Below are 26785 nucleotides of genomic sequence, written 5' to 3' on the forward strand. Positions count from 1 at the left end.
GGGCCTATCATGGGGAGGGGGGAGGGGGGAGGGATTGCATTGGGAGTTATACCTGATATAAATGATGACTTGATGGGTGCTGACGAGTTGATGGGTGCAGCACACCAACATGGCACAAGTATACATATGTAACAAACCTGCACGTTATGCACATGTACCCTAGAACTTAAAGTATAATAAAAAAATAAAAGAATGCAGGGATCTTGCACCAAGCAGAAAGCCTCCTTGTGCTCCTCTGTGTGGACCAAGGCAGGGGGAGGAGACTTGGCTCTGTCTCTTGAGCAGGGGACAGGGAACCTACTACGTCTGAGTCTCAAGCCCTGGGCCTCTCTACCTCCGTGAAGACAAGCTCGGGGCTCCTAGCTGGGAAACCCACAGGGCAGGGCACAGGGAGACAGCAGAGTGCCCAGGGTGGAGGCTGCCGGTCTTTCTCTTGCCTGCCCTCCCTCCCTGGGAGGCTCCTGGGTCCTGACCTCTTGCCTCAGGGGGCCCTCCCCGACCCCACATGGCACTTCCACTCCCTCCAGGCTGGAAGGTCTTACCTGGCGTGGTGCTGGAGCAGATGGCAGAGTTGCTGAGGGTGCTGAAGAGGCCGTTGGTGGCGTCCTCCACCTGCTCAGCCAACAGCACATGCTGCTCTCTCGGCTCGCTGGCCAGGGCATGCAGCTCCTCCCACCTGTGCCAAGGGGTTGTGACAGTTTGTGGCCCTGTACCCACCCTTCTCCTGCCCACTCATCTCCTAGGCCATGGGTTCCTTGTGGATGGCAGCACAGATTTAGTGTCTGGTTTTGTCAGACCCATAGCTGGTGAGGAAAACAGTTAACCAGAAAGGAAATGAAAGAAAGTGGTTCTAGGTGACAGCAAGTAAAGAACAAGCAAGCATAGCTGGTAACAGAATGGATCTGTAGCCTCCTCTCTTCTAGGAAAGCCTATTTGCCCAGCAGCTAGACAAATGGGGTAAAGGGGAGTGGCCAGCCAGCCTCCCCCTCCCCTGGCCCCAAGAGTGGGCTCTGCCTCAGGTTGATTAGAGTATTTTCTTGGATTGTTAAACTGTGGAAAGGGGTCTTTTCTCTCCAGGGAGGAGCTCTGAAGACGTGAGCTGGGCGCCATCCGCAGCTCCAGTTCCAGCTTCCTAAGAAAGTCAGCGTAAGAGAGGAGGCAACAGGCAGAGAACAGCAGAGATGTGTGGAAGAATCTGGATCACACTGAAGTCCCTGGCTCCTGCCCACCCCGAGGGACCCCCATCCCACCCAGTGAATGAGATGACTCCATGAATTTCCATTTTTGCCCAAATAAATTTCAGCAGAATTTCTGGCACTTACAACCAAGTGTTCAAACAAAACCAAAGTCAATGCAAATGCTTAGGCTCCCAAAGATTGAAGCTTCCTGTGCCCTGGAGCCAAAATGGCAAAGTGAGGAAAAGACAGATCCCGGGAAGGACCCGGACAGCTCTTCCCGTCCCCTCCCTTCCCATGGCCATGACACGATCCCCAGGCTGACCACCTGAGGGCTTGTTCCAGGGTGACCGAGGCTCTTACCTGGGAAACCTGACCCCCACAGCAAACACAGTGACACCCTTTTCCTTCAGCTGCTTGGCTGGCAGTGCCACATGTCCCTGGGACTTCCCATCAGTGACAATGACAAGGATCTGGGGCACAGAGGCATTTCTGCCTCCAGGGAACCCTCTGTTCAGAAGGTATTTCAGAGCAAGTCCCGTCTCCGTGCGCCCTCCTCTGTGTACACCCAGAAGGAAAAAAGAAAGAAGCAAAGTGAGTGATGCAAAGAGGTGAAGTTGGGATGAGAGCCTGAAATTGATGGGCTCTTCCATTATTAGCAAAAGGTCACCTTCTCCTAGCAGAGGCTCAAAGTGATAGTTCTACCATCTAAACCACAACAACAATGGACCGAAATTACTTTTTCCATGCACTTGAGATTCACCCTGCAAGTCTCTGTTGTATTCTGTAATAATGTCATTCTTCGTGTGTTGGGTGTGTTTATTTTCTCCTCCCTGAGTGATGACTCTGGGCCGACAGCTCTTGTCATTTGTCTGACACCTGCCTCCCATCTCCTCATCCCTGCATCATCATCTCCTTGTTACAGCTCAACATCTTGGGTTGGGAAAGCAGATAACTGAGCTTGGGAAAACTGTGTGAGGAAGGATCCATAAGAGTGAAGGACAGGGCTTCAAGGCAAAGGTGTGATGAGAGTCTTTTCTGTGATCCAGGCCTTTGTGGGCCATGTCCAAATTCAGGGTTGGGAGCTGGAAGGCTGAGCTGTCTGACCACCTCCAGATCAGGGCAGGTTACAGGGGTCCCATCTCATCGGGATGCCAGTGGTGCTCTATTTGCCATGGCTTGAGACGCTCTCATCCTCACAGCTCAGTTATAGGAACTGTTGACCAGTCCTGGAATCCCAGAGCAGTATCTCTGCTAAATCCCAAATTAGGAGACTCCTGTAAGTGTCCTGTCAGAGACAGGACTGCCAGCTTGAGTGTCAGCTGGGCAGAAAGTAATGACTCACTACAATGGATTTTAGGTTACTGAATTGTGAGTCAGTCCCTGTTGCAGCCAAACTATTCAGTGGTTTGTAGCCCATCCAAACATGATCAACAATGTGAGGCTGATGGAATTACTGTGGTTATCAACTGTACACACAGAAAAAACCGTATGGGAGCATTATTCTGAAATAGTGACTAACCACAGACTCTAGATGGGGGACACATTTACACTCAGATTGTACCAACCATAAATTAAGGCAATGCCTACCTTTAATTCAACCCTAACTATGGTCATTCTTCTAATGTGAAAACATCCAACTGACAAGAGGCATGGGCATTGCCTGCTCTGTGTGTGTGTGTGTGTGTGTGTGTGTGTGTGTGTGTGTGTGTGGTTTTTCATGCAAGTCTGACATGAGTCCTCCTGCCCAGGCATCTCTCCTGGTTGGCTCCCCTCCAAGCAGCTACTCAGGAATCCAGGCTCCTTTCATGTTGTGGTTCCACCTTCCCCTCAGTCTTCAAAATGCTCTCCATTCAGCAGGAAGACAGGCAAAGAGCGTGAAAATCGTGCTTGGGAAGGATTTATAGACCAGGCCTAGAATATTCTTCACTTTTATTGCTTTCTAACATAAGCAAGCTCTTAAAGGGCAGTTTTCTTTGCGGTGCTCCATAAAGTTAAAAAATGTCAACAAGAGCTGGCAACTCCTAAAATTAACAATCTTGCCTACAATATATATATTGACATTTGCATCGGTTAAAAATTCACTTACTTGTTTTCAACCCATGAGTATTTACTGTGGATCCACTAGAGGGAAGATAGTGAAATGGATACCAGGAAGTATAACCACGATCCCGCCCCTTAAAGAACTCCCGGTCTAGTTGAAGATACAGGATCTACAAGACAGCGAGTAAACAGGAATGCTACAAGACAGCAAGTAAACAGGAATGCAAGGATGCAAATAATAGGAATTCGGAGGAGCAGATTCATTGTGGGGTGCAGCTGTCGGGGAACAGACTTCAGAGGGGAAAGAGCTTTTAAATGGGGTCTTGGTGAACCTGCTGATGAGGAAAGGAAGGGGTTACAGGATTACTGGATCCTGATTACAGGAAGGGGTTAAAGCAAAGACACAGGTGAGCAATACAACCTGTGTTCTGGAGCTAGTGAGCAGAGCTTGGCTTGGGCAATGGGCTTATGAAAGAAAAACAGAGCATACCAACACAGGTGAATCTTCGAAGAGGAAGACTGCACCCACGCCACTGACTCCCAAGCGCCCCTAACTCCTCTCACACCCTGCTGGATCACACATTAGATACCAAAGAGCACCAACCCAATTCTGATTCCCACTAATCCAGTTTCCTTCACCAAAGGGCTCTTATATTTAAAAAGAGTGTTCTTCCAAGGCTCCTGAGAGCAGAATGGCTTCCATTTCTAAAGGATAATATTAGTGCTGACATTTTACTTTATGTCAGACACTTCACACACACACCTGTTACTGAATGTAATCCTTACATCCGTGGTAAAAAGTACTAAACACTTAACAAACGAGGAAACTCCAGAGAACAGTGGTAACTGCTAATATTTCCCGGGCATTTAGCATGTGCCAGACACTGTGCTCAACCCATGTTTATCTATATATGCTTAGCATATTATCATGTAATTCTCGCCACAGCTCTCTAGAATAGGGGAGTCCAGAGAAGGGTCTAAACTAAGGTTATGCTACTCATGAGTGGTGAAGGCAGGACTTGAACCCAGGGCCCTCCACTTCCAAAGCCCAAGTTCTTCAACAGATAGTTACATACTCGTGAAGGCACGTGACTCTCATCTGGCTAGTGGAGGTCGGAATTGGAGTTTTAGCCCAGTCTGGTTGATTTTGAAGTTGATGCTCTTTCCTCGCCAGGAGTCAGCTCAATCTGGCCTGCTGTCCATTTTTATAAAGTTTTATTGGAAAACAGCCATACCCACTGATTTATGTACTGTCTACACAAAGAGCATTGGCCTGAAAATACATACAATTATTTACTATACAAGCTTTTACTGAAAAAGTTTGCCATCCCCTGTTCTAAACTGTCCTGCCTAAATGCTCACAAAACTTTCTTCTCATCAAAAGCCAAGGTGCTTCGGTGGCTTTGAAGCAACCTGCACCTCTACCCACTGGCCAGTGAGCCCTATGACCTCCTGGCTATGTTCTTGGATTCTGAGGTTCTCAGCCAGGGTCCTTGCCTTCTCTCCCCAAAGCCTTCCCTCCTGTGTGGTCCATCTGATCATTACCACTCCTACAGGCTCACAGCTTTAGGAATGAAAAGAAAAAGTACTTGTTCCCCACACTCTGTTCTGTTTCTCACAGGGGTCTGCCCTTGGGCCCCTTCAGAGTTAAACTGGTTTTCCTTTCCATCTACCACCTTCAGGGGAAGGCTTGGGTTCCATCCAGATTTTGTTTTCTTATTTTTTGAGACGGAGTCTCACTCTGTCACCCAGGCTGGAGTGCCGTGGTGTACTCTCAGCTCACTGCAACCTCTATCTCCTGGGTTTAAGCGATTCTCCTGCCTCAGCCTCCCCCGAGTAGCTGCGACTACAGGCACTCACCACCATGCCCTGCTAATCTTTGTATTTTTAGTAGAGACAGGGTTTCACCATGTTGGCCAGGCTGGTCTCGAACTCCTGACCTCAGGTGATCCACCTGCCCTGGCCTCCCAGAGTGCTGGGATTACAGGCGTGAACCACCACACCTGGCCCATTCAGATTTTCTAGTGGGTCTGGGCTTCCCTCTTCACAACTACCAGCCTGTGGTTACAGAGAAATTAAATTTCAGGGACATGAGAGCCCAGGCTGCCCACTGCACAGGCCTTCACATTGCTCAGCACAGTGATACCGACGCTGTCACCCTCTCTACCTCAGCACCCCTGTGAAGGCTTTCCCACAAGAACCCTGTCTGCTGGCTTGCGACCAAGGTAAGGTGAGATTCCTCATGGCTGGACCTCTGAGATGTGAGAAGAAATCTCTCCGCCTACTCCAGGGAGCATTTCTGCCTGAGAGTCTGTTCTGAGCTCAGGGTCTACTTTCACATTTAACCAACGAGGAGACCCCACTCAGCGAATAGTGGTAATAACTGCTAATAGTTCCTGGCCACTTAGCAAGTGCCAAACGCTGTGCTCAACCTATGTTTATCTACATACGCTTAAGCATATTCTCACATAATTCTCACCACAGCTCTCTGGAATAGGAGTCCAGAGAAGGGTGTAAACTAAGGTTATGTCACTCATGAGTGGTGAAGGCAGGACCTGAACCCAGACAGGGGGGCTCTGAGGCCAGAGTCTCACCAGGATTTTTCTAATCTCTCTCAAATTGGACTAAACTAGGTTACAAGTTGAAAGTTCACAGATCAGCTACTGTCTTGGGGGTTATGACTGCCATGCATGAACTTTTGGAGAGGGGCGGTGGGAGGGCTAGAATCAAAACATTTTGCTATCAGTGCAGACAAGTAATTAAGAACATGAGTTCCAGAGGTGGAGGGGCTCAAGTCTTAGTTCTGCAATATCTTAGTAGGTAAACTTGGAAAAGTTACTTGACCTGAGTCCCAGTTTCCTTCCATGTTAAAATGGAAAGAAACAGTATTGTTAGAGGATGAAATGCTGGGTCCAGCACCTCTGAGGACCTAGTGGGTGGCTGTTACCAAAATGAACCCACAGCGGCCTACTGTAAGAAGTTTATCTTTTGAGTCTAGTCTCAAATTCTAGTGTTCATAAAAATCTCTCAGGAGACTTAATGATGTGGATTTTCAGGTCCTATTCCCTGACAGTCCAAATTGGTGGGTCTGCAACCTGACCTGAGAATCTAGATTTCAAACCAGCACTCCCTCCCTCCCTCACCTACCTGCAAGTCATTCTGATGTCAGCAGGCCACAAAACAGACTATGAAAAATAATTCATAAGAGGCCAGGCACTGTGGCTCATGCCTGTCATCTCAGCATTTTGGGAGGCCAAGGTGGGCGGATCACCTGAGGTCAGGAGTTAGAGACCATCCTGGCCAACATGGTGAAACCTCATCTCTACTAAAATAAAAAAAAAAAAAAAAAAAAAAAAATTAGCCAGGTATGGTGGCAGGGGCCTGTAATCCAGCTATCAGGAGGCTGAGGCAGGAGAATCGCTTGAACCAGGTAGGCGGAGGTTGCAGTGAGCTGATATCACCCCCACTGCATTCCAGTCTGGGTGACAGAGAAAGACCCTGTCTTAACAATAATAATAATTCATAAAAACCCAGCTTGTGCGGTGGCTCACTACTGTAATCCCAGCACTTTGGGAGGCCGAAGCGGGTGGATCACTGGAGATCAGGAGTTCAAGACCAGCCTGGTCAAGATGGTGAAACCCCATCTCTACTAAAAATACAAAAATTAGCCGGGTGTGGTGGCGGGTGCCTGTAATCCCAGCTACTCAGGAGAGTCTGAGGCAGGAGAATCACTTGAACCCGGGAGGCGGAGGTTGCAGTGAGCCGAAATCGCGTCACTGCACTCCAGCCAGGGTGAAAGCGCAAAACTCCGTCTCAAAACGAAAAGAAAGAAAAGAAACCCCACTGTAGGTACAGTGATGTTAATTACATCTTTTTTTCTCAACAACAGACAAAAATTCTGGAATCAACCTAAATGTTACCTTTTAGGAGATTAAATATATTGTGATAGCTGAACTTGGATTATTAAATAATCATTAAAAAGGATCAACATGAAAAATAATACAGCTTTATGTAATAGCACATACCAAATAATATTAAGGAAAAACAGAGGACAAAATGCTTTGTAATTCTAACTAACCTAAAAGCCACATTTCAACGTTAACGTGGTTTGAAAGAGGCCAGGGAAGGCCATCAACAGTTTTGTGCTAAGGTAAAGCAGAGACAAAGCTATGGAGGGAGTCCAAAAAATTCAGTCACAGTAAACACAGGGTTGTGTTACTATGACATTAATGAAATGAGCAAGGCTGGGCAGCCAGCAGGCCAGAAGCTCTGTGCATTCAGGAACCAATCAGCAGCCAGGTCTTATCTTGATTTTATGTTATCGTGGGATGCAATGTTGGAAGGTTTGACTGCGATGTTTTTTAAACTTCTTGCAAAGTAGCAGTAAGGTGGCTGTCAGAGTGGTTTCTTAACTACCTCAAAACATACTTTTGGGGGATTGCGTTGGTCTGGAAAGACAAGTGTCCTGGGTTTGGGTCGAGCTGTCCTAATCAGTCAAGCATTTAACATTTCACTGTCACTCGAGGGGATGGATACCCCATTCTCCCTGATGTGATGATTACTCATTGCATGCCTGTTCCAAAACACCTCGTATACCCCATAAGTATATACACCTACTACGTACCTACAAAAGTTTAAAATTTAAAACAAAACTTCACTGTAGAAAAAGAATAAAGTGCCCCGGGAAGGTCATCACTCTCATTTGGCCCATGTTCCTCCGTTCTGATTCATAACAGCCTGTCTTCATTTTTAGTGTCCTCAGTAACCCCACAACTGGGGCCAAAAGTCAGCGCCTCCTTTCCTTGTTTGTTGTCACTTACAGTTGTCCTAGGAAACATAAGTGCTAACCATACACAGCCCCAGAAGAGCTGACCTTGTTCAGACACATAAGAAGTCTTCATTCTCCACCCTCAATGCCCTCAATCTTAGTGTGTCTCTGCATTTCATGTTATAAATAATGCTCTCAAGCCCTTAGTTATGACCTCAACACAGCTGAAAAGCAGCTCAACTAATCATCTGGGGGGTATGGGAGAGGGAGCATGATAAGAGGTGGGAAAGGACAGCTGGGTGGGGCCTACTGGATTGGCAGTGTAACCCACTGATCCTGGCCAGGGCACCTGTTTCTTCCTCCTCTGTAAAATAAGCGATGGAAAACATACTAGATGATCTCTAACGCTCCTTGCTCCTTTTGTACCGATTCTTTGAGATTCAATTAGTTTTTCAGACAAGAGCAGAGCTGAATTTTTTGAGTCAAAGTCACTCAAATGGTCTTTGACTTTTAGCCTTAAACTTATACCAACAGTCCTTTTCCTCTGAAAATGCATACTGCATATAATGGGTAAATTTTTGTAACTACTTTATTGATATAACTTATATAACACAAAATTCACACTTTTAAAGTGTACAATTCAGTGATATTTAGTATATTCACAAAGCTGTGCAATCATCACCACTAAGTCCAAAACATATTCTTTACCCCCAAAAGAAGCCCTATACCCATTAGCAGCTGTTCCTCATTCCCGTCAGCCCCTGGCAATGACCAATCCACTTTTTATCTTCATGGATTTGCCTATTCTAGACGCTTCATAAAAAGTAGAATCATGGCCAGGCGTGGTGGCTCACGCCTCTAATCCTAGCACTTTGGGAGGCTGAGGCAGGTGAATCACCTGAGGTCAGGAGTTCGAGACCAGCCTGGCCAACATGGCAAAACCGCGTCTCTACTAAAAATACAAAAATTTGCCAGGCGTGGTGGTGGGTGCCTAAAGTCCCAGCTACTCAGGAGGCTAAGGTAGGAGAATCGCTCGAACCCAGGAGGCGGAGGTTGCAGTGAGCTGAGATCACGCCACCGCACTCCCACCAGGGTGACAGAAGGAGATGCCATCTCAAAAAAAAAAAAAAAGTGGAATCATATAGTATGTGACCTATTATGCCTGGCTTCTTTCACTTAACCTAATGTTCTTTCACTTAACCTAATGTTAAGATTTCTCCATGCTGGACCATGAATCAGTACTTCATTCATTCTTACAGTTGAGTAGTATTCCATTATTTGGATATGCCACATTTTGTTTGTACATGCATTAGTTGAGGATTTTGTATTGTTTCCGTTTTGGAGCTGCTATAAATAGCACTGGTATGAACATTAGCATACAACTGTTTTTGTGTGCACATGTTTTTAATTCTCCTGAAGTGGAATTGCTGGCTCATACGCTAAATCTATGTTTAACATTTTGAGAACTGCCAAACTTTTTTCCAATGTGGCACGCACCATTTACAAACCCAGAAGCAATGGATGAGGGCTCTACTTTATCCACAGCTTTACCAACACTTGTTTTTGTCAGTCTTTGAGCCACCGTAGTGGCTATGACATGGTAGCTCACTGAGGTTCTGATCTGCATTTCCTTAATAGTTAATGATGTTGACAATCTTTTTGTGTACTTATTGGCCATCTGTCTATATTCTTTGGAAAAATGTCTACTTACAAGGTTTCTTTGTGAGGTGATAAAAATGTTCAAAACTTGATTAGAGTAAAAGTTGCTTAACTCTGTAAATATACTCAAAACCACTGAATTTCACATTAAATGTGTTAACTTTATGGCTATAAAATATATCTCCATAAAGCTGTTTTTAAAAAATTAGTGTGTATAACAATCACAGCGCAGGGTGGGGAGAGGCCTTTTAAAAGTGCAGATTCGGCCGGGCGTGGTGGCTCACACCTGTAATCCCAGCACTTTGGGAAGCTGAGGCGGGCAGATCACGAGGTCAGGAGATCAAGACCATCCTGGCTAACACAGTGAAACCCCATCCCTACTAAAAAATACAAAAAATTAGCCGGGCATGGTGGCAGGTGCCTGTGTCCCAGCTACTTGGGCGGCTGAGGCAGGAGAATGGTGTGAACCCGAGAGGTGGAGCTTGCAGTGAGCCAAGATCACGCCACTGCACTCCAGCCTGGGCAACAGAGCAAGACTCCGTCTCAAAAAAAAAAAAAAGTGCAGATTCCTGGCTGGACACAGTGGCTCACACCTGTAATCCCAGCACTTTAGGAGGGCAAGGGAGGTGGATTGCTTGAGCTCAGCAGTTCAAGACCAGCCTGGGCAACATGGCGAAACCCCATCTCTACAAAAATAGAAAAATTAGCCCAGTGTGGTGGCGCATGCCTGCAGTCCCAGCTACTTGGGAGGCTGAGGTGGGAGGATGGCTTGAGCCTGGGAGGTGGAGGTTGCAGTGAGCCAATATAGCACCACTGCACTGCAGCCTAGGCAACAGAGTGAGACTGTGCTTCAAAAACCAAGTGCAGATTCCTAAATATACCAAGAGCAGAGAGTGATTCCACAAACCTGGGAGGAAGCCCCGGCACTGTGTGTCTTTGTCAAAGATACGGAGCAAGGCTAAGACTATTCTCTGCAAGAAGCCAATTCTTGGAGGCCCCAAGGGCACAAGCCTCCAGGGGAAGAAAAGCCCAATGTGCACTAATGTATTTTGTAAACACATATTAATGAGCTCTTTCCTTTTGTACTTTCTTGCATGATGACTTGCCCCTTAATCTGTTCAAGGGCTGGGATAGATAGTCCAAGATAAAAGTCAGTGAGGGTTACTCGGACTTTCTTGAGGTCTGCAGGGCTCCCAGAGTCCCTGATGTACCCACTGTGGGGCCTCAGGTTTCCTGAGAGCAGCGACAGAACTACAGAGGCTTGCAACTGGAAAAAGGCCCTCAGAGCTCAGAGCCTTTGCAATGGGAGGAGACAGCCAAAAACGGCTCTGACCATGGACTTCGGGGGACTTCAGTGGACACTAGGACAAGTGGCAACAGGAGCCCAGCGTGGATCCAGAGACCAGAATGGCAAGGGGCAAGTCAAAGTCATTATTCTGTGAGTGCTTGTGAAGAACATTATATTTGTGTATGTATATACATGTACGTGTAAATATGTGCATATGTATATATGTATATATCTATGTATCACATGCGTATAGATTATATGTATGTAAAATATACATAAAATATGTGTATAAAAACATATGAGCATATACACATATCATATTCAGATGCACACATCAGCTAACTTATAATGTAAGTAAACATATCACTATATATATATATTTAGAGGGTGATATTGTTTGGATGTTTGTTGCCTCCAGATCTCATGTTGAACTGTAATGCAGTGTTGGAGGTGGGGCCTGGTAGAAGGTGTCTGGATCATGGGGGCGGATCCCTCATGAATGGCTTAGCACCATCCCCTTGGTGATGAGTGAATTCACATAAGATCGGGTTGTTTTAAAATGTGTGCCACCTCCTCCTCTCTCTTGCTCCTGCTCCCGCCATGTGATGCACCTGCTCCCCCTTTGCCTTCCACCATGATTGGAAGCTTCCTGAGGCCCTTACCAGGATATGTTGGCATTATGTTTCCTGTACAGCCTGCACAACCATGAGCCAATAAAAGTTTTCTTCATAATTTACCCAACCTCAGGTATTTCTTCATAGCAATGCAAGAACAGACTAACACATAAGGTGTGTATATGTATGAGCACATAACCAGACAGTCATAATTTTTAAAGCACTCTCAATAACAGAGGGGCACTTACTCTTTTTAGACCACAAAAATGAGGCTCAGAGAAGTGTGGTGAACTGTCCAAGCTGCAGTGGTCACAAGAGACAGAAATGGGGTTAAGACTCAGTGTTCCTCCTATTCCTCCAGGCTCTTAACCCCATTCGTGACCTTCAATAGCACTTTCTCCCAGGTAATTGACAACTATACATCACAGCAGCCAATTTTTTTACTTGCATTTAAATTCCTACCTGGGACATTATCATGCAATAAGGAGGGGCAGCCTTGAGAATGGAATTCGTGTGACCAACTGTGCCCAGCTGGGCTCCTGAAAGCAGCCCACAGTCCTCTCTGTGAGCCCAGAGCAGGACCAAACCCTTCAATGGAGCAATTTTAAGAGCAGCTGGCATCACCCTAACCACAGCAGTATCTGATCATACCTACTTGAAAACCATCCTCTTGATTTTTGCCTTCACTTCCTGTTGGGTTGAAAATGAATCCAAGGGGAATTCCAGATGAGGAGTGGAACTGAACTGGAACGCTCCCACTCTGACCTGCAGTAGGAGACAGTGGGCTCAGGGCCCCGAGACTGGGGTCAAGTCAAAAACATTCCTAAGAGGAAAGAAGGGGCAAGAAAGGTTAACAACCCTGCCTCCCACCCACTCAACAAACACCAGTGCCAGAGCTTTCTCCTGTCTCCCTAGGAGGAGGTTCCAAAGACCCATTTGGAGAACCTGGAAAAAAAAAACCAGCCAAATCTGTTTGTGTTCTGCACTGACGACCCCAATTCAAGCTTCTTGATTGACCTTCTGCTAGGCAGCTGAACGTTCTGGCAGCGTTCTCAGCTGAGCTTGTGCATCTTAAGGGCAGGGTCTCTGCTCACTTTTACCAACTGCCTCCCAGCTTCCAGTGCTATCCTGAGCAGTTTCATGCACTATCTCATTTAATCCACAGAGTCACTATTAACACCCACATTATGGGTGGAGAAATCCCAGTGTGGAGAATATATATGTCTGGCCCAAGGCAAATGCTTACTTGCCCAAGACTAGTAAGAAAGGCAGCCAGGCCATTGGACTTTGTGCCTATGGTCTTCCCTAAGGCCCAGTTATAACTCCTGCCTTCTCAGCAGCCAGCACAGGCCAGCAGCACAACACTTACTGACCCAACTGGGGCTGCTGCAGAAGCTAACCACAGCCACCATCATTGATAACTCATGACTAAGCACAGCCACCCCACAACCCAGTCCTTCACTGGGTGGTCAGCCCCGCCAGACCTGATCCTGCCAAGCTAGAGAAAGTCCAGGTCTCTAGACCACAGTCAGACTTGGAGGACAATCAGCATCCACAACTGAGATGACCAGCATTGGGGCTGAAGTTCTTCTGTAATGAAGGAGAACACTGGTGAATCCACATAGATTTTGTGTCCTAATTGAGGAGGCCATAGGAGATCCAATGCCTTGCAAAACTGGAGAAAGGAAACTGAGTAAAGTTGCTCTCTGCATCCTTAAAGCACTAGCATGTCTTGAGCAGAGAAGGCTACAAACATTCAGGTTTCCTCCCGAGGGCCCAAGGCCTGCACCTAATCATTGGTTCTCCAAAACCCCTGGAGAAACAACATTCTCTGTTACTATTCCCAAAACTAACCCTAGTTCTGGCCAAGAGTGCAAATGGGCCAAGTGAGTCATGTTTAAGCAATGATGCTGCCCTCTGCTCCTCACTTGAATTCCCTCACTGCCGTTCCCTTGACAGGCCTGGGACTTGGGAGTGATGGAAACGCCCTGCCACACCAGGCCAGCGGCATCTGCTCCGGATCAGCTGGGTGGGGTTCCCTTTTGCAGGCAGGGTGCTCTGGGCAGGAGCTCTTCGGCACCTCAAGCAGAATGAAATCTCAGTCTTTAGTGGGCACATGGGGGAGACGGACACAGGCAGACAGACCGGTAGGTGATCCCGGGAAGAAGCTTCTGGGAAGGAGCACTTCCTAGGTTTTCCTTGAAGTTAGTGTGTGATTAAAAAGGGGCATCTCAAACCAGGGGGAAAAGATGATCTAGTCAGTCAATGATATTGGGACAACTGAAGAGCAATCTACAAAAAATAAAGGATAAACTGCAAATGAATTCAAGATTTTGGGGTGAAAAATCTAAACATGAAATTTCTAGAAAACCTCAGGAGAATTTCTAAAATTTCAATGTGTAAAAAGACCTTACTTTCTATTACTTAAAAGCCAGAAGCCATAAAGGAAAGACTGATAAATGTGACTGCACGAAAGAAAAAACAACTTCTGCGGGATGAAACATACCTTAACAGAATAAAAAAATAAAGACAAAATGGAAAAATTATGTGCAATTCATGTTAAAGGGTTAGCTTCCTCAATATATAAAAAAATGAGAATCAACCTACAAAAGACCAACAATCCAACAGAAAATGGGCAAAGGATTTGAACAGAGATCACAGAACAGGAAATACAAATAACTCTTTAATGGAAAGATATCTGGCCTCACCATAATGAAACAGCATTTTTCCCCATCCATTTAGCAAAAAACCATATACAATGTTTCCAGGGTGAAACGAGCATTCTCAAACATTGCTTGTAGAAATGTAAATTGGTACAGCATCCATGGAGGGCAATTTTTTAATATTTATTGAAAATTTAAAAAAAGAAAATTAAAAAAATGCATAGGGCTACTGGAAATGTATCCTACTTGTACGTGTGAAATGATGTTATTTACAAGATCACAGTATATTTGTAACAGCAAATATCCATCAATAGGGGTTAATTAGACCTTGATAAATCCTTATGATGAAACATTTTAATGACCTGTAAAAAAAAATTATACCTGTATACAGATATGAAAAGATTTCCAAGAAAATGTGAGGAGAAAAAAGGCATGAGAGAACAATGTGTGGTAGGCTACCCTTTGTGTAATAAGGGAGAAAGAAGAATATTTATTCATATTGCCTGTATTTGCACAAAGTGATTCTGGAAGAGACTCAAGAACACAAGTTGAGGGACAGGCCAAATGGAAAATGTGTGGGTGAAAGGGAGACTTTTCACTGTACATCTTTTTATTGAACCCATGTGAATGAATTACTTAGTTGAAAAAATAACCTCCCCTGAGACCAACAGCTGGGTATGTTTACTTGAGTTAAACAGGAAGAAATATAACTTCAAAACAAGAAGGAAGCAGCTTAAGCCAGTAGTTAAAGCATTTTGTTTAATTGGTGGTTTGGGAACAAAATAGTTGCCTTTTATCTTCAGTTTACTGTACGCTCAGAAACAGGCCCGCCCAGCTATCTTACCAGCCATAATCACTCTGCCCCAGTCACTACATTAGAGCCAGGAAGTGAACCTCTCAGCTTTTAAGTGTTAAGAGGAAGACTTCAAACACCTTAAATCCACCTTAACAACACAGCATCCATAAAAGTCTTAATTTACAGCTACTTGACATTTCTTCTTGAAAACTAAAGTTAAAGCAAGTAAAACATGGCACAAATGAAATCCCTTGTACACGGAGATAACAAAAAGAGAATACAAAAAAAAAAAAAAAAAAAAAAAAAAAAAAAAAAAAAGCAGCAGCAAAAACATAAAGCCTGAAGCCACAAGTCAGACTAAACCATCTTAAATCGCCCTCATTCAAAAACCCTTCTGCAGCATGCCAAGGGGTCTACCTGACCTTGGGGGTCAAGACACTAATTCACTCACCCAAGTAAACACTCAATTCCTCTGCTTCTCAAGTCTTGCTGCGAGAAAGCTTTTCTCAGGTTAAGCCTGAATCTAACTCCCTGAACACCCAGATTCTACCCTTAAAAAACAGAGCCATTGTCTGCTCTCTTTCACATGAAAATGATCCTCAGGTTCCCTCATTCATAGAGGTTTCCAGGCCTCTAGCTGTCCTGGCTCCCTCATGGGCACTGACTGGCCCATGTCTAACCAAGAAATCAGCCCCCAGAACCCAATGACACTTTCTAGATGTGGTCCAGCAACGCCCAGATTAAATTCCCCGAACTCTGGGATCTGCTCCCAATAGCATCAGCCAGGAAATTTCTTGTCATGGTTTTCTTACACCACTCCCACACACACACACACACACACAGACTGCCACACTGTTGGCCATTTGCTGTGTGATAGCAAGGTGTGAATTTTGAGGGCTAAGACAAATGGACTAATGGAGCAAGTCCTGGGCTGAGAGTCGAGTCCCAGTTCTTCCACACTTAGCTCTCTCCTGAGGTTGCTGTGTGACAGTCACTTAGCCTCTCTGAGTCTGTTCCCTCATCTGTGAAACACACGCTAAGAATCCATAGGACCCTACATTTCCAACTAGCCAACCCCAGGGTCTCCAGGCTACTCATTTCAGGACACACTACATCAATGCCAAGGTCAACAGTGTTTAACTCTTCATGCTACTTCTCTTTATGTTATTCCTCCCCGACTAACTAGTGACACTTTATAAGGAACTCTTTTAAAACAGGGTCCTGTGCAGAGGGTGGTGGGGAAATGGCACTTTTTGGCCCGGCCCTTTCAGGGTCTATGCTGGTTTAACATCATGGTTAGAAAACTTCTGGGCTGCTTGTGCTTAGATTGAATGAAGCTGCTATGGAGTCCTCAGGCACAAGACGGACTAAGGTCCAGGGAGTGTGCTCCAGCTAATAAAACGACACACCATTCTGCAGAAAATCTGGCCCTCATTAAAAGCCATGTATTCTCCTAAATCCTAGAGGTTTTACTAGGATTAATCTAGGAATTTTATCTTGGAAAACCACTTCCTTCCTCAACCTGTATACAACTGGTCTCTCATCCAAGTAATGACAGCTTTTCCAGGCTACATCCTCTCAATCTTTTTTTTTTTTTTGAGATGGAGTTTCACTCTGTCACCCAGGCTGGAGTGCAGTGGTGCGATCTCAGCTCACTGCAAGCTCTGCCTCCTGGGTTCAAGCGATTTTCCTGCCTCAGCCTCTCAAGTAGCTGGGACTACAGGCACGTGCCACCATGTCCGGCTAATTTTTTGTGTTTTTAGTAGAGACAGGGTTTCACCATGTTAGCCAGGATGGTCTCGATCTCCTGACCTCGTGATCCGCCTGCCTCGGCCTCCCAAAGTGCTGGGGGCGTGACCCACCGTGCCCGGCCTCTCTTAATTTTTAAGTTGACTTTTGAGTAGGTTCACATGATTCAAAATCCAGAAAATATTTAAGACTGTATTGATGAGTCTGTATTGATGAGTCTCCCTCTGGCCTTGTGCTCTGTCAACTCACTTCCCAACCTCCCCCTTAACGAAAACCACTGTTCTCAGCCTCTTAATAAACCATCCAGAGTATAAACAGATACAGGAAAATATAAAGATAGATTTTCATTCATCCCCCCTTATCTTTTACATAGAAAGTAACATACACAGCATTTGCACCTTACTTTGACACTTCGCTTGTTCTGGTGTTTTCCCATATCAGAGAGCTTCCTCACTCACTCTCTGGAGCTGGCTAGTATTTCAATATACGAATGCATCATAATGGATTTATCTGTCCCCCTCAATGTACGTCTGGATTGCCTGAAATCTTTTACAGTTTATACATATAATGCTGCAATGAATAACTCTGTATGGGTACTATTTTGCATGGGCGTGTGTATTGTAGAATAAATTCCTTGATGTTGAATTGCTGGGTTAAAGGATCCAAGCCTTTGTAACTGGGATGAATACTATTCGACTCCCCCCCCCGGGAGGCTGCACCATTTCACACTCTACCAGCAGTGTATGAGAACACCAGTTGCTTTCAAGATTTGCCAGTGAAGCATGTCACCAAATTCAGGATTTTTTTTGCTAACCCAGTAAGTGAAAAACTGTATGTTAGGCAGACGGTTTGCTGACCCTCTGAGTGAGTGAGGTTGGGTTTCTTTTCGTATGCCTAAAGGCCTTGCGTGTTTCATTTTCTGGGAATTGTCTGTGTTCCTTGCCCATTTTTCTGTTGTTTAAAAAAAAAAAAAAAAAAAAAAAAACCCTTTTAGAAATGAGAGCCACCACAGCTACCACACTCTGCTACATTTAAGACCTACTATTTGAAGAATAAGAAATGAGGATACTGTCTGGATCCACTTAAGCAGGAGTAGTTTCTCTCAAGTGCAAGAGAGGGTAGGAGCTGTGCTTCATGTTCAGTCTGCTGAGGTAGTAACAGCTTTAGTCTGCTTAGCATGCTTTCCCTTTCCCACTGTTCTGCAAACACAACCCAATCTCTCTTTCTAGAAGAAAGTCAAATCCACTCCCTACCCCCAAAACATGGCAGAGCTTTTGACTGAGGTCTGGCCAGAAACTCTCTTCCCTCTGACTGCTGTGATTGGTCAGTGGATTATCATGTGACCTAGGCCTGCCCAATCAGAGCCCTCCCTGGGGCTCTGACCAGCTCTATAGAGAAGAAAGTCCCCTTAATTTTTACTGGGGTCACTAGCTTGAGGAACAATGCAGGACAACTTGGCTATGTCTGGAAAACCTGTCTGGGAAGGAAGTTAACCAAAAGAAAATAAAATTGAGAGAAGGAAAAAAAAAGAGAGAGAGAGAGAAAGATGCCTTATAGCCTCAACTCAGCCCTGGGACCCCAACATGCCAGGAACCAGGATTCAGCCCCTTGGTCTTCCCAGCTCCACAAGCCAGTAGATGCCTCCTCTGCTTGAGACCAGGTTTCTGTCCCTTATCACAGAAGACGCCCTAACACAAACATCTACAAAGACTTGCACTCACCCTCTCGGTGCTGATGTCCAGAGCGTCACAGACTGTGATGGCAAAGTGCTTGGACCTTTCAAAGCTCCCTTTCCCGACGCTGTTAGACCCATCTAACAGAAACAGGATGTCCACTGCAGCGGAGCACCACATCACTAGGGAGAGCGGGACAGACAGGTGACAACCGGTAGCAAGTGGGTCTCACTTCCGAAGCAGAGTGAAGGCATAAACAGCCTTGTGATGGGCCAGGCTGCTGCCCCTCTTAGCATGAAAGGAGAGAACTAACCTGCAGAAGGCGGCCCTCCTCTGAAGCAGGAAGCACAGGCACCACGGGTGTGATGCCCACAAATGGGCCCTTACATGAAAGCCTTTGTGTTATAATAATGGAAGAACCTAGTTCAACAATGCCAATTAAGCTCTATGAGGGGGTCTCCTGGGCCAGTGAGCAGCACTGAAAAGGCTTGGTCCCAGGCCTTGGAGGGCCACAATCTAGTGTGGACACGGGCACCCCGATATGTGAGGCCATATTACCCAAGAGTTCAGTAGCAGTAACAGCAGTCATGTGGAGGGATACTGATTAAGGTGGAAAAGGAAGGAATATGGTGGGAGATGGGCATGGCAGGTAGTCACTCCATCACCTGGTGAGCAGATAACAGAAAACCTTGAGGCACAGGCCAAGTAATTCAATAATAAAGATTTACTAAGGCTGGGCATGGTGGCTCACACCTGGAATCTCAGTACTTTGGGAGGCCAAGGTGGGCAGATTGCTTGAGTTCAGAAGTTCAAGATCAGCCTGGTAACATGACGAAACCCCGTCTCTACTAAAAACACAAAAATTAGCTGGGCATGATGCATGCCTATGGTCCCAGCTACTTGGGAAGCTGAGGCAGGAGGATCGCTTGAGCCCAGGAGGTCGAGGTTACAGTGAGCTGAGATTGTGCCATTGCACAGCAGATCCTGGGCAACAAGAGCAAGACCCTGTCTTTAAAACAAAACAAAAAAAGGTTTACTGAGCTATTTTGTTTGTTTTTGAGATAGAGTTTCCCTCTTGTTGCCCAGGCTGGAGTGCAATGGCACAATCTCAGTTCACTGCAACCTCCGCCTCGTGGGTTCAAGCAACTCTCCTGTCGCAGCCTCCTGAGTAGCTGGGATTACAGGCACCCACTTTTGTTTGTTTTTAAACCAAGTAACTTGGTCAGGTCGCTGTTTGGGGGCAATGACTGGCCACAGCATGAAAGAAAGATAGGAAAGGGGCAGAAATTCTCTGGGAGAACACGGTTCTCCTCCAGTCCCTCATGCAGAGGTCTGAATGGGCATCCAGAGGGTCAAGAAGAACCTGGGCTTACTTTTGCTGGCAACTGAAATCTTCCCAATGGTTTCTCTGCTTACATGGACTTCCTGGAGAGGGAGAGATGGGGGCACTAGGAGAGAAAACACCAGAAGCAACCATTAAAATGCTGAGAGGGGAGGAGGCTCAATCTCCACAGTAAGTGACCGGACTGAACAGGTAACAGCAGGGAAACCTAGAATGTGGGGGAGTGATGATTCTTGCATCTCAAAAATTACCAGATGGATAACATAAAGAAACCCCCCAATTACATCACTTCTGTGAGGTATCTTTGTATTTAAATGTGGGTAGTTTTAAGAGAAAGAATAAAAATAACACATAGTGGGGCTCTAGAGAGCCTGTGATTCTGAAAACTTGCCCCTGGTCAGGTGCAATAACCACAGTCTCCTGCTACCTCTAGGCACATCCTTGGAAGCTCCCTCACTACCCCTGCCAGGCCCCTCAGGAAATACATCTCACTGCCTTAAAGATTAATCTTCATGGCCAGGTGCAGTGGCTCATGCCTATAATTCCAGCACTTTGGGAGGCCGAAGTGGGTGGATCATGAGGTCAAGAGATCGAGATCATCCTGGCTAACATGGTGAAACCCCGTCTCTACCAAAAATACAAAAAATTAGCCAGGCATGGTCGTGGGCGCCTGTAGTCCCAGTTACTCGGAGGGCTGAGGCAGGAGAATGGTGTGAACCCGGGAGGCGGAGCTTGCAGTGAGCCGAGATCACGCCACTGCACTCCAGCCTGGGCGACAAGAGTGAGGCTCCATCTCAAAATAAATAAATAAATAAATAAATAAATAAATAAATAAATAAATTTAAAAAACAAATTAAAAAATAAAAATACAGAAATTAGCTGGGCATGGTGGTGTGCACCTGTAGTCCCAGCTTCTCTGGAGGCTGAGGGAGAACTGCTTGAACCTGGGAGGCAGACGTTGCAGTGAGCGGAGATTGAGCCACTGCATTCCTGCCTAGGTGACACAGCGAGACTCTGTGACAAAGAGGGGAGCAAAGAGGGGAGGGGAGGGGGGAGGGGAAATTGGAAGGCAGGGGTAAGACCCCAAGGAGGTCACAGGATTGCTGAACAGTGAGCCACCCACGATGGAAGTCCTGAAGACAATAAGGGGTCCCCAGAAGGGACGTTTGGAAAGACCAAAATCCTCTCCGCAACTGCAGCTGGTAGGTGTCTAGTGGCAGAAGAGAAGTACACTCAGATGCTTTGTAAATGTCAATGTGCAGCGACTAAACACAGAAGAAACAAAGCTAGAGGGGCAGAGCCTAGGAGCAGCCAGGTCACCGAAGTAGGGCAGAGGAAGGAACACGAGCAGGCCGGGTGTGGTGGCTCACGCCTGTAATCCCAGCACTTTGGGAGGCCAAGGTGGGCCCATCACCTGAGGTCAGGAGTTCAAGACCAGCTTGGCCAACATGGTGAAACCCCATCTCTACTAAAAATATAAAAATTAGCCAGGTGTGTTGGCGGGCACTTATAGTTCCATCTACTTGGGAGGCTGAGGCAGGAGAACTGTTTGAACCTGAGTGGCAGACGAGCATGGGGACTGCTGTGAAGAGAGGTGAAGGAGAAACAGCAGGGAGGACAGGAGGAATCACACAGTACAGGGCACCTGGTCTTAAGGTTTGCACCTGCCAGGAAAGTGATGACAAGAGAGACTCCAAAAGAGGGTTTCAGTCTGGGGGAGTGACAGCAATGACCCACATTATTGGTCAACCTGCTAACTCAGCACCCTCTTGGCTGGTTCCAGCTCTGTCTTTCCCAGCTCCTTCCTGTTCACTAGTCCCCCATGCAAACTAAACTAGTCTTTCTCCATACCATATCTTTGAGCAGACAGTTCCTGCTCACCTAATACTCCCTCCTCCCCTCAATCTCTACTCATGGAGATTCTAAGTCAATGTGCTGAACCAGCAGTCAGGTCCACAGCCAAAAGCTGCCAGACAAATCTCTCTCATTAGATCTGGCACAGTCTGCTGCTGCTGTTTTGCCACCAGAGACAGAAACAAGACTTAGACTAGAAAGAAAGACAGTAGACATAATTAAAGAAAAGAAAATCCACCTGCATTAAAAAAAATGGCAGCTATTGGGACAGAGGCAGGGGCAGCATCAAAACAAAACAAAACAGGCTGGCGGGGTGGCTCAGGCCTGTAATCCCAGCACTTTGGGAGGCCGAGGCAGGTGGATCACCTGAGGTCAGGGGTTCAAGACCAGCCTGGCCAACAGGGTGAAACCTCAGCTCTACTAAAAATACAAAAAATAGCTGGGTGTGGTGGCAGGCACCTGTAATCCCAGCTACTTGGGAGGCTGAGGCAGTTGAATCACTTGAACCTGGGAGGCAGAGGCTGCAGTGAGCCAAGAGTATGCCACTGCACTCTAGCCTGGGTAACAGAGCAAGACCCCATCTCAAAAAAATAAAAAAAAAAAAAAGAATTACAGGCTTTCTGCTCACTGCATTCAGAGATCACAACCATGCCAACTCCTGGGCCCACTGCAGCCCACCCCATAATGTGGTGCTGTTCCCACGAGCCCCTCGCCTGGCTGCCTGGAAGCTCCCCGACGGCAGGGACATTTCCACCCAGTCCTCCACAGAGCCTCGTCCAGCCCTCTGCATACAACACACAGGCCCTAAGCTTTCCTGAACTGAGTCTGTGAATTATTCTCCTGGCAAAGGGCCCAGTAGCTGAGGAATCCTCAAGACCCCACAAAGAACAGAAAAATACAGTTTCTTTTTAAATATGTTACCAGCAAATTCTCCAGCTGAAGGCAGGCCAGCCATCTGCCCAGGATGGGAAAGTAGGGGAGCTCTGTGAGCAGAGACCACTCACTAAAGATGTCACTCAGCTAACTATGCCTCTGTGCCCTGTGCTCAGCTGTCATGGCAGGTGGCAGGCTTCAGGTGAGCCCACCTTGAGCCCGGGTGACATCCCCAATGCTCCCTGTGAAATGTCCTCAGAACTGCAGAGGCTCCCCCTGAACAGGCAGCTGCTTCATGTGTGATTGCTGCTGCTTTTTCCAACCAAGGCAGCAGCCCCCCTGAAGACCAGCTGCCTGGACTCCGGAACGTCAATCTGCAGGATGGGTGACACTATTGAGCTGGCAGGGTTGAGAATCACTAATCTAGTCAAACTCTTTCACTTTACAGATATGACAGCCAAGTCTTAGAGAGAACTTTTGTACATTCTTATCTTTCCAGAGAAGCCGAGTGGTACGGCCAGCCCAGGAGTAGGGAGAACTGGGTGTTAGTCCCAACTTTGCTACATAGCTGTGTGACCTTGGGCAAGTCACAGGGCCTCTCTGGGCCTCCCCTGCCTCATCTGTACAACCCAAGGATGATGAGATCAAGTGTACGTGATTGCGATCGGGAGGCTGGACAGGGCCACAGAAGGCAAAGGTCCATGACAAGCTGGAACAGAACCTGGACTGTGCCCGAGAATGCAGAGACTTCATTCAGGCCCTGGCCCCAAACACATCTCACCACTCCCCAGCCCCTTGGCCATGAAGCTGCTGTGTCACACTTTCCATCCACCCGACCTGGCTTAGAGACAGAGGGAAACAGCTGGGCTGGGCAGCCAGGCTGGAGCCACCAGCCTTTCTGATCCCCGCGAGGTTCCAGGAAACAGGCAGGTGTTAACAGTAGCCAATTCAGCAGAGAACAAATATCTATCTAACTATCTACTCATGGAAACACAGACCAAGGAGGAATTGCAAAAAAGAATCCCAGAGGCCACTGTGCAACCCCTTGGCTTTACAGAAGAGGACCCCGAGCCTCACGAGGCTGGGACAGCTTGGCCGCCCAGTCCACCTGTTCTTACTTATAAGACAACAATCTGCAGACACATTAATTCCTTCCTACCTTCTCATATTTCAAAGAGGCTAGAACTTGAAAGGGACAAAGTGGGAAGTAAAAAGAAAGTGAATTTGCTCCATTATTTATTCATTAATCTATTTCTGGATCATAAACTGTGAGCCCTGCCCAGTGCAGGCCCTGAAATAATACAGTGGTGAATAAAGAATGTTAAAGAATGTGCAGTCTCTTTCCTTGAGGAGCTTACGTCTTATGGAAAAGACGTCATTTTAAAAAATGCACACAAAACTCGTATCTGTGTTAAGTGCTACAGAGCAGGGGCTACAAGGGGTTTGAAGAGGGGATGAGACATGATCTAGAGGTCCCAGGGGAATTGTGCTGGGACCAAAGGATGGGGAGGAGTTTGCCAGGGTGGCAGTGTTTGGGCGAGGGGGTGATCCAAGCAGAGAGGCAACATAATTCAGAATCTTTTTGGTGGCAGGGAGCAAGGATGCAGGGCAGGACTGGAAGGAGAGTGGGCTGCTGTGCAAAGGGCACAGAGGGGACTCACGATGGCCAGGGGTAAGATGAGACAAAGCCTCTTAGGAGCCACAGAAAGTTGGCTGGGCGTGGTGGCTCACGCCTGTAATCCCAGCACTTTGGGAGGCTGAGGCGGGTGGATCACGAGGTCAGAAGTTCAAGACCATCCTGGCTAACACAGTGAAACCCTGTCTCTACTAAAAATACAAAAAAATTAACCAGGCATGGTGGCGGGCGCCTGTAGTCCCAGCTACTCAGGAGAAGGAGGCAGGAGAATGGCATGAACTTGGAGGCAGAGCTTGCAGTGAGCCGAAATCGCACCACTACACTCCAGCCTGGGCGACAGAGCGAGACTCTGTCTCAAAAACAAACAAACAAAACTAAAAAAAAAAAAAAAAAAAAAGCCACAGAACGTCACTGAAAAGTTTTAGTTGGGGGTGAAGAGGGGTCCAGACATGATTCGATTTGCATTTTGAAATGGCCGCTGTGAAGATATGGAATCAACCCAATCAATGATAGACTGGACAGAGAAAGTGTGGTACATACACACCATGGAATACTACGCAGCCATAAAAAGGAACGAAATCATGTCCTTTGCAGGGACATGGATGGGGCCAGAAGGCATTCTCCTCAGCAAACTGATGCAGGAACAGAAAACCAAACACTGCATGTTCTCACTTGTAAGTAAGAGCTGAGGGCCGGGTGCGGCAACTCACGCCTGTAATCCCAGCACGTTGGGAGGCCAAGGCGGCCAGATCACCTGAGGTCAGGAGTTCAAGACCAGCCTGACCAATATAGTGAAACCCCATCTCTACTAAAAATATAAAAATATAAAAATTAGCCGGGTGTGGTGGTACGTGCCTCTAATCTCAGCTACCCAGAAGGCTGAGGCTGAGGCTGAAGCAGGAGAATCGCTTGAACCCGGGAGGCAGAAGTTGCAGTGAGCAGAGATCGTGTCATTGCACTCCAGCCTGGGTGACAGAGTGAGATTCCATCTCAAATAAATAAATAAAATAAGTGGAAGCTGAACAATGAGAACACATGGACATGGGGAGGGAAATAACACACACTGGGGCCTGTTGAGGGGTGGGGTGGGGAAAGGGAGAACATCAGGATAAATAGCTAATGCACGCTGGGCTCAATACCTAAGTGATGGGTTGAGAGGTGCAGCAAACCATCATGGCACACACCATAGCACACGTTTACCTATGTAATGAACCTGCACATCCTGCACATATACCCTGGAACTTAAACATAAAAAAAGAAATAGCCACTGCATGGAGAATGGTTTGGAGGAGGACCAGGGGACCCAGGGAGACCAGCAGGAGGCTTCTGCAGTGATCCAAACATGAGATGACATGGCTTAGACTAGGGAGGTAGCCACAGAGGGGAGATGCAGGTGGATTCAAGAGACCTTTAGAATTGAAAATCAACAGGATTTGAAGCAAGAAACCCCTCCACCCAACACCTCAGTACTTCCCCACCACCAATCTTACCTCTGGAAAACAGGAAAATACAGACGGTTTCCAGCAACAGGAAAGGGGGCATGTTGATATAACTACAGAGACGGGAAAAGAAGGAAAGAATCAGCAATTAGTTCTGTGAACGCCCCAAGTCACACTGCCAAACAAGATGCCAACTCAGCCTTTTCCAGGTCACAGATATGTCCCCAGAGGCCCTCAGCACAATAACTACAGTGGCCTGGAAAAGTCCCCAATTCCCAAAAAGTCATGGAAGACTTTACTATAATTACTTTCGTTTTAGACACCAATCTAACATCTTCCCCAGGATACCTCTCTCATCCACCCCCAAATGCACCCCACCCTCCACACGTCCTGGGAAGGTGTGCTCTCCTGCTCTCCCCGGAGTTAAGAGGCCCGGGGTGTTGGCTCTGCCTGGGTCCTGACTAGCCATGTGACCCTGGGCAAAGTCACTCCTTTCTCAGGGTCTCCATTTCTTGATGAGGAGTTAGAATTCAACAGGCTGAAGATCTGATTTTCAATGTCCTCATCTTCTGAAACCTTCTAATGCGGTTAACAAACCTTTCCCTAGATAAGACAACATCTGAAGAAAGCCTGCACTATCTAAATTATCCACTAGTCATCACTAATCATCTAAATTATTTATAAATCATAATCTGGCTGAAGGAGGAGGAAATTTTTTATTTTATTTTATTTTTTTATTTTGAGATGGAGTCTCACTCTGTAGCCCTAGCTGGAATGCAGCAGCGTGATCTTGGCTCACTGCAAACTCCGCCTCTAGGACTTAACATGATTTTTGTGCCTCAGGCTCCCGAGTAGCTGGGACTACAGGTACACCCCACCACACCTGGCCAGGAAAAATGATTTTTTAAGAAGTTTTTTAAAAAAACACTTCACCACCCAGGCAGCAGCCACACCTGCCCCGTGGTGGCAGAGAGCCTACATGAACCCAGGGACCCTAGTCCTCATCCTGGTGCCCTGTGACCTTAAGAGAGGCTGCGGTTCCTCCCTTACAAAGTGAAGAGAAGGGCCCCGATGTGGCTAAGCTGTCTTATAGTTTTAAAAGTCCCATTGGATCCCTGCCTCCATCGTGAACCTATGATGTTTGGACCTCAAGATACATCCAGCTCCGTTTTTTTTTTTTTTTTTTTTTTTTTTTTTTTTTTTTTTTTTTTTT

The 26785-nt window shown here is 46.6% G+C and overlaps 1 protein-coding gene across 6 annotated transcripts in view; it reads right to left on the reverse strand.

Moving 5' to 3' along the window:
* The window catches only part of VWA2 (von Willebrand factor A domain containing 2), a 59268-nt gene that overhangs the window by 20854 nt on the left and 11629 nt on the right, over positions 1-26785 (reverse strand). For 3 of the 6 annotated variants that reach the window (XM_017892494.1, XM_017892495.1, XM_017892496.1), the window contains 6 exons: positions 25624-25685; positions 19802-19876; positions 18477-18610; positions 12203-12312; positions 1539-1733; positions 543-676 (listed from right to left, as the gene is read on the reverse strand). In XM_017892494.1, coding sequence (XP_017747983.1) covers positions 543-676; positions 1539-1733; positions 12203-12312; positions 18477-18610; positions 19802-19876; positions 25624-25675 — 700 coding nt within the window. In that variant the 5' untranslated portion in view covers positions 25676-25685. Of the gene's footprint in view, positions 1-542; positions 677-1538; positions 1734-12202; positions 12313-13031; positions 13085-18476; positions 18611-18741; positions 18761-19801; positions 19877-25623; positions 25686-26785 lie in introns of those variants that run through there. The other 3 variants (XM_017892497.1, XM_017892498.1, XM_017892499.1) reach the window with 3 other exon arrangements.

This window comes from Rhinopithecus bieti, unplaced genomic scaffold (assembly GCF_001698545.2).
Source record: "Rhinopithecus bieti isolate Rb0 unplaced genomic scaffold, ASM169854v2 scaffold_21201, whole genome shotgun sequence".
In the NCBI taxonomy this organism is placed as follows: domain Eukaryota; kingdom Metazoa; phylum Chordata; class Mammalia; order Primates; family Cercopithecidae; genus Rhinopithecus; species Rhinopithecus bieti.